This window comes from Tauraco erythrolophus, chromosome 4 (assembly GCF_009769465.1).
Source record: "Tauraco erythrolophus isolate bTauEry1 chromosome 4, bTauEry1.pri, whole genome shotgun sequence".
Classification (NCBI taxonomy): Eukaryota; Metazoa; Chordata; class Aves; order Musophagiformes; family Musophagidae; genus Tauraco; species Tauraco erythrolophus.
The window spans coordinates 1,738,035-1,754,917 of record NC_141468.1 but is presented as its reverse complement, the minus strand read 5'-3'; the positions used below and the strand labels follow the sequence as shown (position 1 = coordinate 1,754,917).

Genomic DNA, 16,883 nt, shown 5'->3' with positions numbered 1-16,883 from the left:
TGTTTTTACCTGTGGGAAGACAGCTTGGATGAAGCTTTTTGTGTGTGTGCTAGTCTTGCAATTCCTTCCTGAGAAGAGAGTTGTGGGCTGGCCCTGAGAAGTGACTCAAACTCCGTAGCTTGGCCAAAACCAACTCTTTGGTCAAGTCTTGTGTATGCACCAAGTTGACTGAATAAATGATGACTAGCAAAACATCTTCCCCTGTCTTCTCCATCAAACTCACAGGGGAGCTTGGGTGGGGTGGGGGTGTGGTGGCTGCAGGGTGGTTGCTGTGGTCCTACCCATAGGGCTTTCCTGCTGGTAGATTGTGGGTTGGGCCCTGTGAACTGGGCTGGGTGAGGGCATGATGTGAGCCAGCTGCCCTGGGGCCTGAACATGAACCGCTGTGAAGGCTGGGGTGATGATTCCGCTCAGGCACTGGCTGCCCGTGGCCTCTCTGTGTGCTCCAGCACAGCTTGGCCCTGGGTTTTTCTGCATGGATTTCTGCTCCAAGGCATAGCAGGAGTGGGATCAGGTTTCTTTGGTCTCCTCCTGCTGCTGAGAAGAGCCCTGCTAAAGCAATCCATGTCTGGCTGCCTGGAAGGCTAAGTGAAGTTGAGAATTCCAATACCTCTGCTGTCTGCCAGACCCCTCCAAAAGCCCCCAAACTGTGTTGTCTCTCACTCTTGGCTCCCTCTCTGTAAGGAGGCTTCTTCCCTCTTGTGTTGGGTGATGGTTCTTCCTCAGACATGATCAATGCAAGAATCCCTGCAAACAGCTAATGAGCTGAAAAAGGGGATTTAACTTGACCTCCGTAGATCCCATGGGCTGCAGCGGGTTATTTCTCCACTGGAGACTCTCCTCCCAGTAAGTGATCCAAGAAAAGGAACTGGCTGGGATACGGCGGGGAAGCTGGATCTGCAGTCAGGCTGTAGTTGAAAGGCTGACAGGGCTGGCTCTGGGTTGTACTGGAGGAAGGTTTAAACAACTGGAGGCAAGGGTGGAGGGGATGGTTGTTATTAAAGCCTGTCTCCACTTGCTGGACTCCTGAGGATGGCAGTTTCTCAAGGTGACCAAGGCAGGAGCTCCTGGGGGCTGTCTCGCCTCTGGCTGCCCTCTGTTTGGCAGAGCAGTGCTGCTTGAACTGGTGGGGCTGGCAATGGGATGACCACAGAAGATGCAATGAGTTTTCCTGTGCCTCCTTTGAGTCTCCCAGGACCTCCAGATGCAGTTTCATGTGCTGGGAAAAAGCCTCTCTGGAGAGGGCTGGTGCAGACCCCAAAGTCATGCCCAAACCTCCCTCCAGCAAAGAAGGAGGGGACAGAGCAGAGAGCAAACATCTCAGGCAGGTGCCATGCCAGCTCTACCTTCCCCTCCTGGGAACTTGGCCAGGAGCAGAATGAAAGTTGCTTGATTTTTATTTCATTTATTTTCTTCTGCTCAGCACAGATGTTTTGTGTGAGGGGTCTTGTTTTGGGGCTCATGGTCTTGCCCTCTTTGTGGTCCACTGGTAAAGCAGGTCGTCTCCATGTTCCAAGTGCAGGGCTGCAGGAGGGAGACACAGCAGCTGTACCAAGTCTGGTGGCCTGAGGTTGCATCTAGACCATCTCATTGTGTCCTACTGGAAAGACTTAATCGCCATGGATCTGTTGGACACTGACTGTATTCTTGGAGAGCCAACCTCCTGCTTGCAGAAAGTATATTCTATTATTATTATCATTTTCAATCTTCTAGTGTGGCCAATAGTTCTTGAAGCAGAGCTGTATGGTGTGAACTGGTTCACAGCTCTTACCTGTGCTGGGATGGAAGAAAGGTCCAGCTGTTGGTCAGGTTGGGGACATGTGCATTGCTACAGCCACAGCATGGTCCTTTCCACTACCCTGACACCCTTGCTGCTCCATCAGGGTATTTTGTGAATGCTTGTGAGCTTCAGGCTCATCTGCTTGTGATGGCAGCAGGATCCTTTATCACAGCTGTGTGCAATGGCCTAAGCTGGGCCCAGAAGTGGTGATGGTGTTGGGTGTTTTGTCTCCCAGTCAGATAAAGACCATGTTCCACTATGCTGAAGACCAATCTCTGAGCAGACTCATCACCCATGGCCCCAGGAGAACCACATACAACTCCCCACTTGCTCCAGATACAGCTCTCAGCTTGCATCAGGCCATGGAATGGAAACAAGAGGCAGCAGGTGCTGCTGGATAGCACCAAGAAAGTGAGACCTTGCCCAAGACCTTGTGAGAAGTCAGTGGCAGAGCTCTACAGGCACCTTGAGCTTCCTCCCTGCAGGACAGGGATGAACAAAACTTCTCTGGCCCTGTGATCTATCTTTATTGTACTAATGAAGTAGGGAGTGAAAGGTGGTGAACAAGCTGGAGCAACATTATGGAAATGCAGATCCTGCAGGCTGCTCCATCTGTTGCTGTTTAGTGGACTTTTTTTTTTTATGATTACCTTTGGGTTTTTTATGATTACCTTTGCTATTCCAGCAAGCAGGTAGGGAAAATCAAGCTGAATCCATGCAATGAAGTGTGTGCTGCTCTTGGGCATGGGTCTAGAGGATCCACTGCTCATGGAGGGGTCAAAGCATTGCCTGTGGCCATCAAGCTGAAAATACCAACTCCCCAAAAGCCATGGGATCGCTCTCTCCCTGAGGAAAATCCTTTCCTTCCCTCCCTCACTGTGATGGTGGGAGAGCAGGAGCAGGTCTGTGCTGGTGGGCATGTTGGAGTAATTTGATTTCAATAATAAACAACTGCTCCAGTTACATCAGCCCCCATGCTGTGCTGATGGCTTTCCAAGCTGCAGGAGCAGGTGGCTGCACTCCTGCCCTTGCTCAGCCACGGTGGGTTGGCTGGTGGCTCAATGTGGGAGCGATGCTCACCCTGTGTCCACCCCAGGTTGCTGTCACTTACATTTTGGAGGGATTTAACCAGTGGCTTTCAGCCTCAGCTGTGTGTGGAGAATGGAACCACCAGGCAAATGTAGCAGCCCTCAAGACGATGCTTGGATATTTCCAGGAACATTTACCTGAAGTCATCTTTACTCTTTCAAACGGTGTTTCTGAGCCCTGAACAGTCTCATTTCTGGCAGAGAGAGTCGTTACCATTCCCCTATGAGGGTTATTGTCAGTGCTAAGGGCAGGGCATGGTGTGGGGACAACCAACTGGAAACCCAGGAGGTGGGTTGGCCCTATCCCCAGGAATTGGGGGATATAAAGTGACTGCGTAGGGTGGATGAGAGGAAACCCACCCAGCCTCAAGTTCTTTGGGGTGTCTCAATGGGGTCCATCACTCTAGCAGAGCTGGAGATGAAGGAGAAGATCCATCAGATGAGGCAGGAGCTGGTCACCACCCCAGAAGGACCAGCCTCAGAGGGTAGTCCGATGCTCAGCCTCCCCAGGAGCAATGGGACATGCCTGATGTTTTAGCCCAGGTAATCTCACAGCAGTGAACTGAGAATAGAGGAGGCTTCAGCCCAACAGGGATCTTCCTAGGGGTCCATCTACTGCCCATTCCTGCTGTCAGCACCACAGCTTTTTAAGCCAACTGTAGCCAACTATGAGCTCTGGCTCCTTCCACCTCCATCTCCCAAGTATAGGACACAGCAACACCTCCCCATGCCTTTAACCATCCCTGGCTGTACCTCCCAGTGCATCACTATGGGAACATCTCCAGAATCATACCCCCATGAGGGGAGGGGGCAGCTGTAGCTACAGGGGATGGAGGAGGTCTGAGGGGAAAGACTGATTCCACCTTGAGACAGAGCCCAGCATGGAAATAAAGGGTGGCTGTGGGGCTATGGTACACAACAAACAAAGTGTATGATGAGTAGGGCACCTAGAGACTCAACACATGGAGCCAGCCATTCTCCTGTCCCCCAGGCTTGTGAATACTCCCTCTCCCTATCTTATCATTGCCTTTCCTCCTGAGTCACCCCATCACATGGGCCCAGCTCACCCCCTGAGGGCAAACTCCAACCCCAGGCACATGGGACTGGTTTCACACTGACATCAACTCCTGAGCAAAGACCTCTAGCTCTGAGCTACAGCACTGCCCCAACAACCTGGACTTGATCAGGCAAACACAAGCTTCACCAGAGATGGTGAGGAGGCCAAACCCCAGCAGGAAGGTGCTTTTACCCAGGCACTACTCCCCCTTGCAGCATTGGTCAAACTGGGGATTTCCTGCCTGGTCCCAGACACGTTTCCTCCAGCCTTCTCCTGGGGATGAGAAAAGCCACATCCAGCTCCAGATAGATGAGTCTCTGCAGGATGTAGGTCATTTCCCTCATAGCAATAATTGTGGTTGATGATCCTCACAGATGGTCTACCTATAGATCACCCTTATCAGCATTTGCTCCCCAAGACAACATCCACCTCCCCACACCAACACCCTGATTAAATCTAAAGAACTCAGGGCAAAAAACCGAGTCTTTATTCAAATACAAAAAGACAGTTGCATAGAAGTGTACAGGTACATTTCTAATTAAAAGGTGCTTTTACAGTAAAAGCCGGAGCAAGAATTTGCCATTTTGGCCAAAGCAGGCAGCTTGCAGCATTCCCCTGGACTAGGAACCAGGATCCTCTGCCCAGGCAGGATGTGTCCCCAACACTAAGCCAGGCACCTACTCAGCTTCACTCGTGGATAAACAGCAGTGGGATACAGCTCGAGACACCCATGCTACAGAAGTGCACTACGAGCGCGCAGACTACGCAAGCAGAAAAGGGTTAATACGTCAAACAGTAGCCTTGAAGTTCAGGACAATCCTTTGGCACCTCCAGGCACTCGGGATCAGTTTAGCCTGACGACAGAGGGTTTGTGTTTTGTCTCAGGTTTGACTTCATTAAGAACAAACTACAGTTTGTTAATACTCATCCTCATCAGCCTCATCCTCTTCTCCATCTGCCGAGTCCCTTCCAACCTCCTCATAATCCTTCTCCAGGGCAGCCAGGTCCTCCCTGGCCTCCGAAAACTCCCCTTCCTCCATGCCCTCCCCCACATACCAGTGCACGAAGGCTCGCTTGGCGTACATCAGGTCAAACTTGTGGTCCAGACGGGCCCACGCCTCCGCGATGGCCGTGGTGTTGCTCAGCATGCAGACAGCCCGCTGCACCTTGGCCAGGTCACCCCCGGGCACCACCGTGGGAGGCTGGTAGTTGATACCCACTTTGAAACCCGTGGGGCACCAGTCCACAAACTGGATGGACCGGCGTGTTTTAATGGCTGCGATGGCTGCGTTCACATCCTTGGGCACCACGTCGCCCCGGTACAGCAGGCAGCACGCCATGTACTTGCCCCGGCGCGGGTCACATTTCACCATCTGGTTGGAGAACTCAAAGCAAGCGTTGGTGATCTCTGGCACTGACAGCTGCTCATGGTAGGCTTTCTCTGCCGAGATGATGGGGGCGTAGGTTGTGAGCGGGAAGTGTATCCGTGGGTAGGGCACCAGGTTGGTCTGGAATTCAATCAGGTCAACATTCAAAGCACCATTAAATCTCAAGGAGGCAGTAACTGATGAGACAATCTGCCCAATCAGCCTGTTGAGGTTGGTGTAGGTGGGACGCTCAATGTCTAGGTTGCGGTTGCAGATGTCATAGATGGCTTCGTTGTCCACCATGAAGGAGCAATCCGAGTGCTCCAAGGTGGTGTGGGTGGTGAGGATGGAGTTGTAGGGTTCCACCACTGCAGTGGAGACCTGTGGGGCTGGGTACACAGAGAACTCCAGCTTGGACTTCTTGCTGTACTCCACGGAGAGGCGCTCCATGAGGAGGGAGGTGAACCCGGAGCCTGTGCCTCCCCCAAAGCTGTGGAAGACCAGGAACCCTTGGAGTCCACTGCACTGGTCAGCCTGCAGCAGAATAATGTATATTTACCCCGCTCTGTTAAGAACTGGAATAACTATCCCAAGTAATACAGCAATAAATTCTACTCAGAGCACTCACTGGCCAGAGTGCAGCCAATCCCTAGAGCAGATTCATCATAGAATCATTGAATGGTTTGGGTTGGAAGGGACCTTAAAGACCATCCAGTTCCAACCCCCCTGCCATGGGCAGGGACACCTTCCACTAGATCAGGTTGCTCAAAGCTCCATCCAACCTGGCCTGGAACACTGCCAGGGATGGGGCAGCCACAGCTTCTCTGGGCAACCTGTGCCAGTGCCTCACCACCCTTGGTGTAAAAAATTTCTTCCTGAGATCTAATCGAAATCTCCCCTCTTTCAGTTTAAAGCCATTGCTCCGTGTCCTGTCACTGCACGTCCCTACCCAAAGCCCCTCTCCAGCTTTCTTGTAGACCCTTTAGGCACTGGAAGGTCTCCTCTGAGCCTTCTCTTCTCCAGGCTGAACAGCTCCAATTCTCTCAGCCTGTTTAACTGATTCACTCAGTAGATCGCTCTATGGAGCATCCTAAGTACACATGTCTTAATTGTAGCATTTCCATGAGATACCACAGGTAGTTCTGCAAATTCAGACAAAAACTCTTGGCAAATCGCTCCATTATCAGCTCAATGCGTACCTCAGAACCTGAGAGGCGATGGGAGGTAGCATGTGGGTCCTAGACCCTTAGGAGACCTCTCAAAAACATTTCATTAACAGGTCTCCAAGTACACTGTCACAATCCTGCTTCACTGCTATAAAACGTGGAGTTTGGTCCTTCCAGCCTGGCTACCAACTGTCCATTTGGAATTAATATCTGCAATTGCACAACCAGGGTGTGACTTCCCTGTGGTCAAAAGTCCTTCTCTTCTGTCTCTTAGGTCTAGTGTTGTGTCACTTCATAGAATGACAGTTGCTTTCAGGGAGATATACAGGTTCAAATGGTTCCTTGAGCCCCAAACCTCAGAGCTGCTGCAGCCCTTGAGCTCACATAAAGGAGTTTTTCTTCTAAGACTTCTCCCCCAAACCCAAAGTTTAATTGTATCATCCAGGGTGTGTTATTTTAAGGCTTTCCTCTTACCATTTTACGGATTCTGCTGAGGACAGTGTCTATAATCTCCTTTCCGATGGTGTAGTGGCCACGGGCATAGTTGTTGGCAGCATCTTCTTTGCCACTGATGAGCTGCTCTGGGTGGAAGAGCCCGTGGTAGGTCCCAGTCCTGATCTCATCTGCACAAGGAGGAGCAGTCAGGGAGAGCAGCACACAGTTACAGGTTCTGGGCATTAGTGTGACAGAGTAAAACACACAGCAAATCTACCAGGAGCCCATGTGAGATGACAGTCATGGCATGGTTAGTTCAGACTGGGAATAACGGAAGGGGTAAAAATAACTTGGACAAGCTAATTTGTCAAGGTCCTGCTATACCTCCTCCAGCTTCACCCAGCAGCCACCTTGAGATCCTAAGGTAATTTGGCTTAAAGAGTTAGGGCACTGCCTAAGTTTCCAATATTATTGTAGGATTATAGTTACCATGTGCAGCTTGTGCTTCTGCTTGTTGCAAAGCATCTTGAGGTGGCTGGAAGCACTACCTCCATCCTCTGCTCTACAGCACACTGAAAAGGAGACAGAGTGCCTCCAGCATTGACATTTCTGTTAGGTGTATCTGACCCCACTTCAGGCACCTTATGAAGACAGGCATTAGGAGCAGTTTCTCTAGGCTCCATGCAGTCAATGAGGTTGGATACACCTCCAGAGGGTATTTAAATCCACTCAGTCTCAACATTGGATACGTTTCATATTCTGCTGGCTCACTCATTAGGTTCCCAATTTAGTGCCTTGATAAGGTGCTTAAAAATGAAGTGGAACCAAACCAAAAGTCTACATTCCTTCCATTAGAAGAAATAATGAGTCACACATCCTAGATGGTAAGATAGGAGCAAATGCCCAGGAGAAGCCTAGAAGGCAAAAGATGGATGGTAGATGGATGCAGGTGATTGGGAGTCATTTCCACCAGTTCCTTGAACAAAAAATGAATTTGTTTTCTACAAAGGTACTCTAAATGTAAGTGCCACGGTTGAATCAAAGACCCAGAGATCACTAAAGAAGCTGGGGCTGGAAGGGGAAGTAGAAATCTTGCAGCAGCAAGACCCTCAAATTTCCACAGAACCATGAAATATGTAGCACCCATCTGCCCAAAGACGTTTCACAGGCAGCGTTATAACCAAGTGTGCCACATCAGGTCATAGGATGGTGCAATTCAGTTCAGAGCCACTGAGGTTAATAAACTCCTGCCACTTTACACCTGCTGAGGATCCTGCTCAAGACAGCAGGTCTCCTAAAAGGAAGGATCATAGAATGGTTTGGGTTGGAAGGGACCTTAAAGATCATCTAGTTCCAACCCCCCTGCCATGGGCAGGGACACCCTCCACTACACCAGGTTGCCCAAAGCCTCATCCAACCTGACCAACCAAAGAGAAGTCAGTGTAGTAAGAGTAATGGTTTTGTCACTCCAGGTCCATTTGGAAACACAAACTTTGTCTCCTTCTGATGGCTGGAGACGTTTTACTAGAGCAGAGGAGTGGGAGCTGCTGGGCAATATGGGCAGCAACACAAGCCCCAAGTAAGAAGGCTGAAAGATGCCACAACACCCAACTGCTCCACTATTACCGATGACAGTGGGCTCCAAGTCTATGAACACTGCCCGGGGCACATGCTTCCCAGACGCTGTCTCACAGAAGAAGGTCTCGAAAGAAGAATCCACTTGATCAGACTTTGGCTCCACAGGTTTCACCTGCTTGGGGCCAGGAATGGTGCCATCCGCCTGGATCCCGTGCTCGAGGCAGTACAGCTCCCAGCAGGCATTGCCCATCTGCACGCCAGCCTGCCCGATGTGGATGGAAATGCATTCCCTCTGGAAGGGGAAACAGCTTGTTAAGGTGATTTTTAGACATCCTGTGACTTAGCACTAGCCCCCGCGGTTCTTGTTTGAGCCATTTGCCACTGCGGATGATTGGGGAAACAGGCGGCTTCCGCCCACCACCGGGACTTGGAGCAGGGATCAAACCGTGATCTGCAGGGCAGCTGGACACAGCCGAGCCGCACACGTAGCGTCCCTTGGAAGGGCTCTCCCACCAGGGGAGGAGGAAGGAAGGAGGTGATGGGCTTCGTGCTGAGGCAGGAAGCAGCTGAACAGTGCTGGCTCCTCCATCAGCACTCAACCATGGAGCAGAGCAGCTGTCAATCCCCTAGGTCCTGGAGCAATGGGGCATCAGGGACAACAACTCCAGGTTCTCTGAGCTAAAAAAAAGCTCTGCACCAAGTAGGGAGAAGCCAAGATTGGGGAAACCCACAGACAAGCTGGGAATCACAGCAGGAAACCAGCAGTCGCCCAGGGCCAGAACAAGGGCAGGCTGACACCTGAGGAGAGGCTTGGAGTCCTGATTTAACCAGGTCACCCTCCAGGAGCCTCGAACTACCTCCAGGGCAGTATTGGAGGTACTGGCGTCTTCCAGGGACTTTTGATGGTTGGGCGCTTCCCTGGGTAATTGGCATCTCTGCTGTTTCCACCACCCCAAGATCAAAGCACTGCTGCAGCAATGACAGAGGCTCATGTCCCAGCTCTCAAAGCAGAGACTCCCAGTTACTGCCACACACAGCATGGGGCAGTGCTGCTTCCCAAGGAATCACCATGAAAGGGAGCTGGCCATCCCACCTGGGGATGGCAGGCAGTGTGGCTGATCCCATTATTTGTATTATTGATGGGCAGCTTGGTTCAGGCCTCACCTCATTTCACACCACCATCTAGTCCCACCTGGAGCTGGGGGTCTCCACAAATAAGCCCAGCTCCCCTGCTCCAAGTAGCCCACCTTGGGCAGAGCATGACAGACACCACTGACAGCCCATTTGTCTCAGGGCTGAGGGGACACTCTGTGTGTGCACACCGCTAGGCATGACTATCCTGGCAGAAGGATCCTGTCTCTTGAAAGTCACTACCCTCTAAGCAGTGCTAGACAGTCTTGGGCAACCAACCATTCGTGGCAGTAGCCATCAGGAGAGGTTGCGATGTAACCACTCCCCTCTTAGGCTCCAAGCATGGATGTGCCAAGATGTTCCTTGGTCTTCAAACACTTCCAATGGCCACTGCATATTCAGGTCACAGAATCATAGAACGGTTTGGGTTGGAAGGGACCTCAAAGAGCATCTAGTTCCAGCCTCCATGCCATGGGCAGGGACACCCTCCACTACACCAGGTTGCTCAAAGCCCCATCCAACCTGGCCTTGAACACTTCCAGGGATGGGGCAGCCACTTCTCTGGCCAACCTGTGCCAGTGCCTCACCACCCTCACAGTGAAGAATTTCTTCCTTAGATCCAGTCTAAATCTCCCCTCTTTGAGTTTAAAGCCATTGCCCCGTGTCCTGGCACTACATGCCCTTGTAAAAAGTCCCTCTCCAGCTCTCTTGTAGCCCCTTCAGATACTGGAAGGTGCTGGAAGGTCTCCCTGGAGCCTTCTCTTCTCCAAGCTGAACAGCCCCAACTCTCAGCCTGTCTCCATAGCAGAGGTGCTCCAGCCCTTGGATCATCTTTGTGATCCTCCTCTGGTCTCATTCCAGCAGCTCCATGTCCTTCTTGTGTTGGGGACCCCAGAGCTGAACGCAAAATTCCAGGTGGGGTCATCCCCCACAAAGCCAGACACCAACTGGATGAATGCTCCTGGTACCGCAGAGGGACACCAACCCCTTTACCCACAGCTGGCTAAACACCACTTAATCCCAGTCTGGGCTGAGACCACCAGTTCTGCTGGGTGTGGAGGCTGTGTTGAAGTCCTCCCTCTCCAAGTTGATATTTGCACTATGTGGGAAATGCTGGCTGCCATTTGCCCATCCCTCTCAGCCAGATGGTTGCAATAGCTCCTGGCCACAGTTTGCGAGGGTCAGTGCCACGGCCCCTTCCCCAGCTCTGCCGGGGACAGCTGCTCCGCTCACTATCCTCTCCCAGCTCCATAGTCCCAGCACCTGCTTCAAGGGAGTACTGGTATTTTCAGCCCAGAGCAAAGGGAATGGGAACAAAAAAAAAAAAAAGCCTGCTGGAAGGAAAAAAGTGCAGCGTTTTTTCTGCAGGTTTTTTTTCCTCCCTCTCAAATATGCCAGAAGGTTTTTTGAGATCCCAGATCTCCAACATTTGCATCAAGATGATCTGGCTATAGGCAGCCTATTGTTGTCCAGCTGATTTTCCCATTGGAAATAGCATGTAAATGTTTAACTGTTTTATAGCCAAGACAGACTCTAGAAGTCAGCAGATAAAAGGAAAAGTTCAAAAGCTGGCTCGCTAGGAGTTACTTTGAAGTTTTCTTCCATTTGCAACATGCAAAGGGACACCATCAGATTTTCCAACAAGTTACTCTTTTGCATTTGCAATAAGGTGACAGTTGTGTTATTCTTTACAAAAAGTTGCAGCTACATCAGCCAGCACTCTTCAGGGCTGCAGGGTTTTTTTAACAACCAGATCAACCCACTTCAGTTTCGCAGCTGCAAACTCTTCAGAGCAAAGATTCCATTAAAAAGTTAGAGGGAAGGAGGAACTTTATTCATTTAATATCTAATCCCAAGGGTTTGTAGCAGACAAAGGCAACATGGCAGCTCACTCCTAAGGAGAAAAAAAAAAAACCCTAAAGGTCTCTGCAAGTTGCATTAGCTCCCTGCAGCAGCACGAGAGTTGAAGTGTTAAACTCAGGGAAAAGGGCCAGCAGTGTCAAACTTCAAAATTTCATCTATCATATAGTTGTGTATCAAGCTATGCTGGTTTCCCAAACAAAAAGTCAAACCCAACTTGCATTAAAGAGGCAGAAACTTTGCAACCCTATAGACCTCACCTCAGGAGCTGCAAACCCAGAGGGGAAAAGCAGCAAGAAGCCACTTAAACAGCTCTTCTCCAACCAAGTCCCTCACTTTTCCCTTATAAGGAGCAAAAACTGAATCAATAAACAATAAGGTAATCAGCAATGGCACAAAGCTGTTTGGAATTAACACCCCCCCCCAAGAGAAAGGAGAGAAAAAGAGCAAGCAAGCTGTCTAGCTCAGTACGCTTGGAAAATATCCGATCTATATTTTAAATTTAGGCAAATGCAAACACAAGGCATAGCTCTTACCATGATGAGACTGGAGGCTTGCTAAGATCTAAGCAAAACAGCTGCTGCCCCTGCCTCTCCCTGCAACTTTATAGCCCAGGAAGGCTTGACTCCACCTGAATATAAAGAAGCTTTCTGCTAGCTTAAAGGAGCAGAGCTCCTTTTCCTTTGCATCCCTAGAAATTGCGAGGGATAAAATGATCTCCCAGCGTCTAGCTGGTGCGATTTCTGTGATTAAGCAGCCTTAGGTACAATATGAGCTTTTTTTTTCTCATGTGTTTTTTCAAAGAGTCTCAATTGAGAGGGGGAAAAAAAAAAAAAAGTAGATGCCAAAGTTTGAGTTTGACTAAAACACAAAGGAAACTCTGGGGAAGTTTGTGCGCTCCTATATGATTTGTTTTATCCAGCAGAAACAACCTCCCCCTTATCGTTATTCACGGCCACTGATAAGGACTCTGGGCCAGGTTTGGCCTCATCCTGCACATGAGTAAGTACATCTTTAAGAGAGCTCTGGATCTGCCCTTAAGTCTCAGCAGTACCTGTGGAGTTACTACCAGGAGGTAGACAAGAGGGGTTCGTGGTAACTTGTTTACTACTTCCCTTATTTACCTCTTCGTTCTCCCATTAAAATGTTCTTTGGTTCAGCCGTAGTTGCAACGGGTTGACAGCTCTGCGTTTGGGGGAGACAGGGAGTTTTTCCTCTGTTCAGCACTTGTGAGACCCTCTCTACTTACTGGGTCCAGTTTGAGCTGACCAGTACAAGATAGACATTGGTACGCCGGAGTAAGTCCAGCACAGATGGCCACGTATTTGGAGTACAGGACACAAGCAGACAGAGTAAGTGGGCTTGTTCATCCTTGAGAAGGGGAGACCTTTCAATTCACCATGAAGGTGGTCAGACATTGGAACAGGAATGTAAAGATGGGGGAATTTTCATTCTTGAACATATTCAAAACTCACCCGCACAAGTCCTCAAGCAACTTGTTCTAAGTTGATCTCAAGGTACTTCTAGGAGGCAAAATTAATCCTCTCTCCAAGGACCTGATTGTAAGAACATCTCCAGCCAAAGGGTAAATTTCTTTAGAGAAGATTCATTTCCCTTTGTACTGTCAGCACTGTGAATGGGTGCTTGGTGGGTATTCACCCCCCAGCTCCGCCAAGGCTTGGGGACAAGACTGAAACCTTCATGGACGAAGACACGAGTTGACCTGCAAGAGGAAGGCATCTAAGGAAGAGCTCTCCTCCACTGGCATGTTCAGCCCAACCTCTGCCTCTAAGGGCAGATGGGAGCATTACTCTATTCCTGCTCGGGGCTATCCCGTGGGTTTAGGGAATTCAAGCCAAGCAGGTTGGGCACACTTTTGGAAGTGGGAGAATTCAGCTGTAATTGGGTCAGGCAGGGTTCTCTCGTTAGATAGAGCAACATGCAAACACTGCTGTCAGCGTTGTGGCCTCCAAACCTCTGCTGGGAATTAAGGTGGCCTCTGAGCATAGAGAAGCAATTTATTTATGTCCTAAACCAAAAGCCTCCCAAAATGTGTCCTCCAAACCTGCCAGTCAGAAAAGATCGTCTCTTTCCAAGAAGCACCTGTTCCTCAATGAGAAAAGAGAAAATTAGGAACTCGGGCAATTTAGAGTGTGAAGCATTTATTCGCTAAATAACGAGCTTTTGGTAAACCCCAAGTCAAAAAATTTTGGGGTCTGATTTCTGTCTTTCTTGGGAAATGGAAGGGAAAAAGAGAGAATTGTTATAGTCTGGTGGTGACAGAGACAACCCGCCTGTGATCTCAGCTCCAAGACATATTTAGAACAGCATCAACCAGAAGGACAGAGACCACCCCCCCAGAGGACCCATTGCAGCAGCTCTCAGCCTTTTTATAGCCAGACCTCACAGCTGCTGCCTCCTTCTTCCCACTCCCGTGTCCTAAATATCCCCTCCTCACTCTCCCTGGTCTTCCTATTGCTGTCCCACCATGTGGTCTGGCACCAGCTGCTGTTTGCCTCTACGGAGCAAATCCTTACCCACGAGGATGCGGGTGGTGTCCCAAAACATGCTGGATGACTACCCTGAGAAGTAGGGAAGAATTGATCCATGGCCACGCTCTGGGCAAGAACTTGACTCACCAGGCTGCTGAGGAACAGAGAAGGTACTGCTCTTGTTGTGCTGCTTTGGGGAATGACATTCAAATGTCACCCTTCGGGTCTATCGCTTGCTTTTGTTAGAGGTGCCCCCATGGAATCTAAATATTTTGGCTCTGGGAAGGGAAAATATTTCGTCTTATGTTAATTGTTGGTGTTGCCGAAGCAGGAAAAAGTGGGGGGGAAAAATCTCACTTTGCTTCAGGCTGAGTCAAATGTGGGATTTTTCGGTATTTTTGGTTTGCTGGCTGAACTGAAAAGGTAGCGATGTATGTAGTTCCAAAATCCGCAATTTCAGGAATAATTTGCTCCCATGTTTAGCTGCTCACCCAGTTAAATTTGCTCCCTGTTTCACGTGTGAATTTCCCTACCATCAGCTTCCAGCCACTGGCTCTCATTATGCCTTTTTCTGGAGAGTAACAGCTGCCAACTTCCCACACCCTCCTCCCCCCCAAGGCAGTTGTTGTCTTCTCAAGTGAACTCTGCGCTGGCTCAGTACGCAGAACAACAGTCCTTGGGATCCTCATCCTCTGCTTTCGCCCAAACTGCCAGATCATAGAATCACAGAATGGTTTGGGTTGGAAGGGACCTCAGAGACCATCCAGTTCCAAGCCCCCTGCCATGGGCAGGGACACCCTCCACCACACCAGGTTGCTCAAAGCCCCATCCAGCCTGGCCTTGAACACTTCCAGGGATGGGGCAGCCACAGCTTCTCTGGGAAACCTGTGCCAGTGCCTCACCACCCTCAGAGGTAAAAATTTCTTCCTTATATCTAATCTAAACCTCCCCTCTTTCAGTTTAAAGCCATTGCCCCATGTCCTGTCACTACATGCCCTTGTGAAAAGTCCCTCTCCAGCTTTCCTGTAGCCCCTTTAGGTACTGGAAGGCTGCAATAAGATCACCCTGGAGCCTTCTCTTCTCCAGGCTGAACAGCCCCAACTCTCTCAGCCTGTCTCCATAGCAGAGGTGCTCCAGCCCTCAGATCATCTCCGTGGCCTCCTCTGGACCCTCTCCAGCAGCCCCATGTCCTTCTTGTGTTGGGGACTCCAGATCCCGCTCCCCAGCAGGTCTCCATCTGCCTCTGTTGTCCTCCAGAGACATAAAGCCACTAACATGATGGGACTCGCCGGTGACCTGGGAAAACCCGGGCTTGTCTCACTTAACACCACTATCCACTAAGAAGCCTCTGACAGAGGAGGAACTTGCCCTGTGCCAGCGGTTCCCAAAGCTCAGCCAGAGGTGAGCACATATCTCACAAGGCCATTGCAACCCTCAGGAGCTTTGGTGGCCATCCCATGGTGGCCCCACAAATTTTACTAGGCAGCCTTCAGCCTCATGTCTGACAAGCAAATCGTCATAGAATCACAGAATGGTTTGGGTTGGAAGGGACCTTCAAGATCATCTAGTTCCAACCTCCCTGCCATGAGGAACCTCCTAACGGACACCCACTTATTGATGAGCCAACTAGTCCTCTGGACACCCCCGCTTCTCCTTGTAGGGAGACCTCAGGCCACCGTTACCCTAATTTAGGTTTGCCAGGGCTTACTTTGAAGCGCTGCTCCTGATAGCGCTTGTCCTTTATCTGTGATGCAGTGAGGCCCCAACCTCAGCGCAGGCATCTGTTACTGATAACCAGAGATGATTTCTCCAAGCCTGAGCCTGCATATCTCTAGCACTTCCCCATGTGTGTTTCCGTCCACGCACGGTTTGGTTTTACACTGCTCCTTTTCTGGCCTTGGCGTCAGCCCTGTCTGCTTCGTGCCCGTGAAGGATGCCGGCAGGGACAACTCCGCTTGTTTTGCTCACGCGGTTTCCTACCCCTCCCTCGAATTTTGCTTCAGCCAAACTCTGTCTGCAAACGCATCCGTGCAGTGTGAGGCAGTGGAGTAATTTGGATGCAGGGGGATCCATTGGGATCCTGTCCCTTCCCTCCCCTGCTGTGTCAGAAGGACATGGATCTGTTGGAATGAGACCAGAGGAGGCCACAAAGATGATCCGAGGGCTGGAGCACCTCTGCTCTGGAGACGGGCTGGGAGAGTTGGGGCTGTTCAGCCTGGGGAAGAGAAGGCTCCGGGGAGACCTTCCAGCACCTTCCAGTACCTAAAGGGGGCCTACAAGAAAGCTGGAGAGGGACTTTGGACAAGGGTGTGTAGTGACAGGACACAGGGCAATGGCTTTAAACTGGAAGAGGGGAGTTTTCCATTAGATTTAAGGAAGAAATTCTTCCCTCTGAGGGTGGTGAGGTACTGGCACAGGTTGCCCAGAGAAGCTGTGGCTGCCCCATCCCTGGAAGTGTTCAAGGTCAGGCTGGATGAGGCTTTGGGCAATCTGGTGTAGTGGAGGGTGTCCCTGCCCATGGCAGGGGGGTTGTAACTAGATGATCTTTGAAGTCCCTTCCAACACAAACCATTCTACCATTCTATGATATATTCACAAAAAAAAAAAAGAATTTAACTTGCCACAAAAGTAAATTATAATACAGTACTGTCAAAAGAAGCATTCGGCATCAGCAGGAACTTTTGATGTTCTCTGTTGTAATGCAAAAAGTTACAGCAAAAATGATTAAAACAGAAAACCTTCATTTCAAGGCTATCAGAATGGGATGTTCTGACAATCCAACTTCTCCTCTGCTCCCCTCATTTTTCTTTCCGAATAAAACGCTGGCAGACCCATCCCATTCTGCTAGACAGCTCGATCGGAGTGGAATTGCATATTTCAGCAGAACACAGTTCCAGAAGAATTCCCCCAACCAGCTCTGCCTCAAAGC

At 50.2% G+C, this 16,883-nt stretch overlaps 1 protein-coding gene across 1 annotated transcript; it reads right to left on the bottom strand.

Annotated features, from left to right (window-relative positions):
- Window positions 1–4,842: 4,842 nt before the first annotated feature.
- On the bottom strand, window positions 4,843–8,721 carry LOC104384071 (tubulin alpha-1D chain-like). The gene is made up of 3 exons (XM_009992389.2): window positions 8,520–8,721; window positions 6,933–7,081; window positions 4,843–5,826 (listed from the first exon to the last, which is right to left on the bottom strand). Exons 1-3 carry the CDS (start codon window positions 8,719–8,721, stop codon window positions 4,843–4,845), a joined length of 1,335 nt encoding a protein of 444 aa, XP_009990691.2.
- Window positions 8,722–16,883: the final 8,162 nt, after the last annotated feature.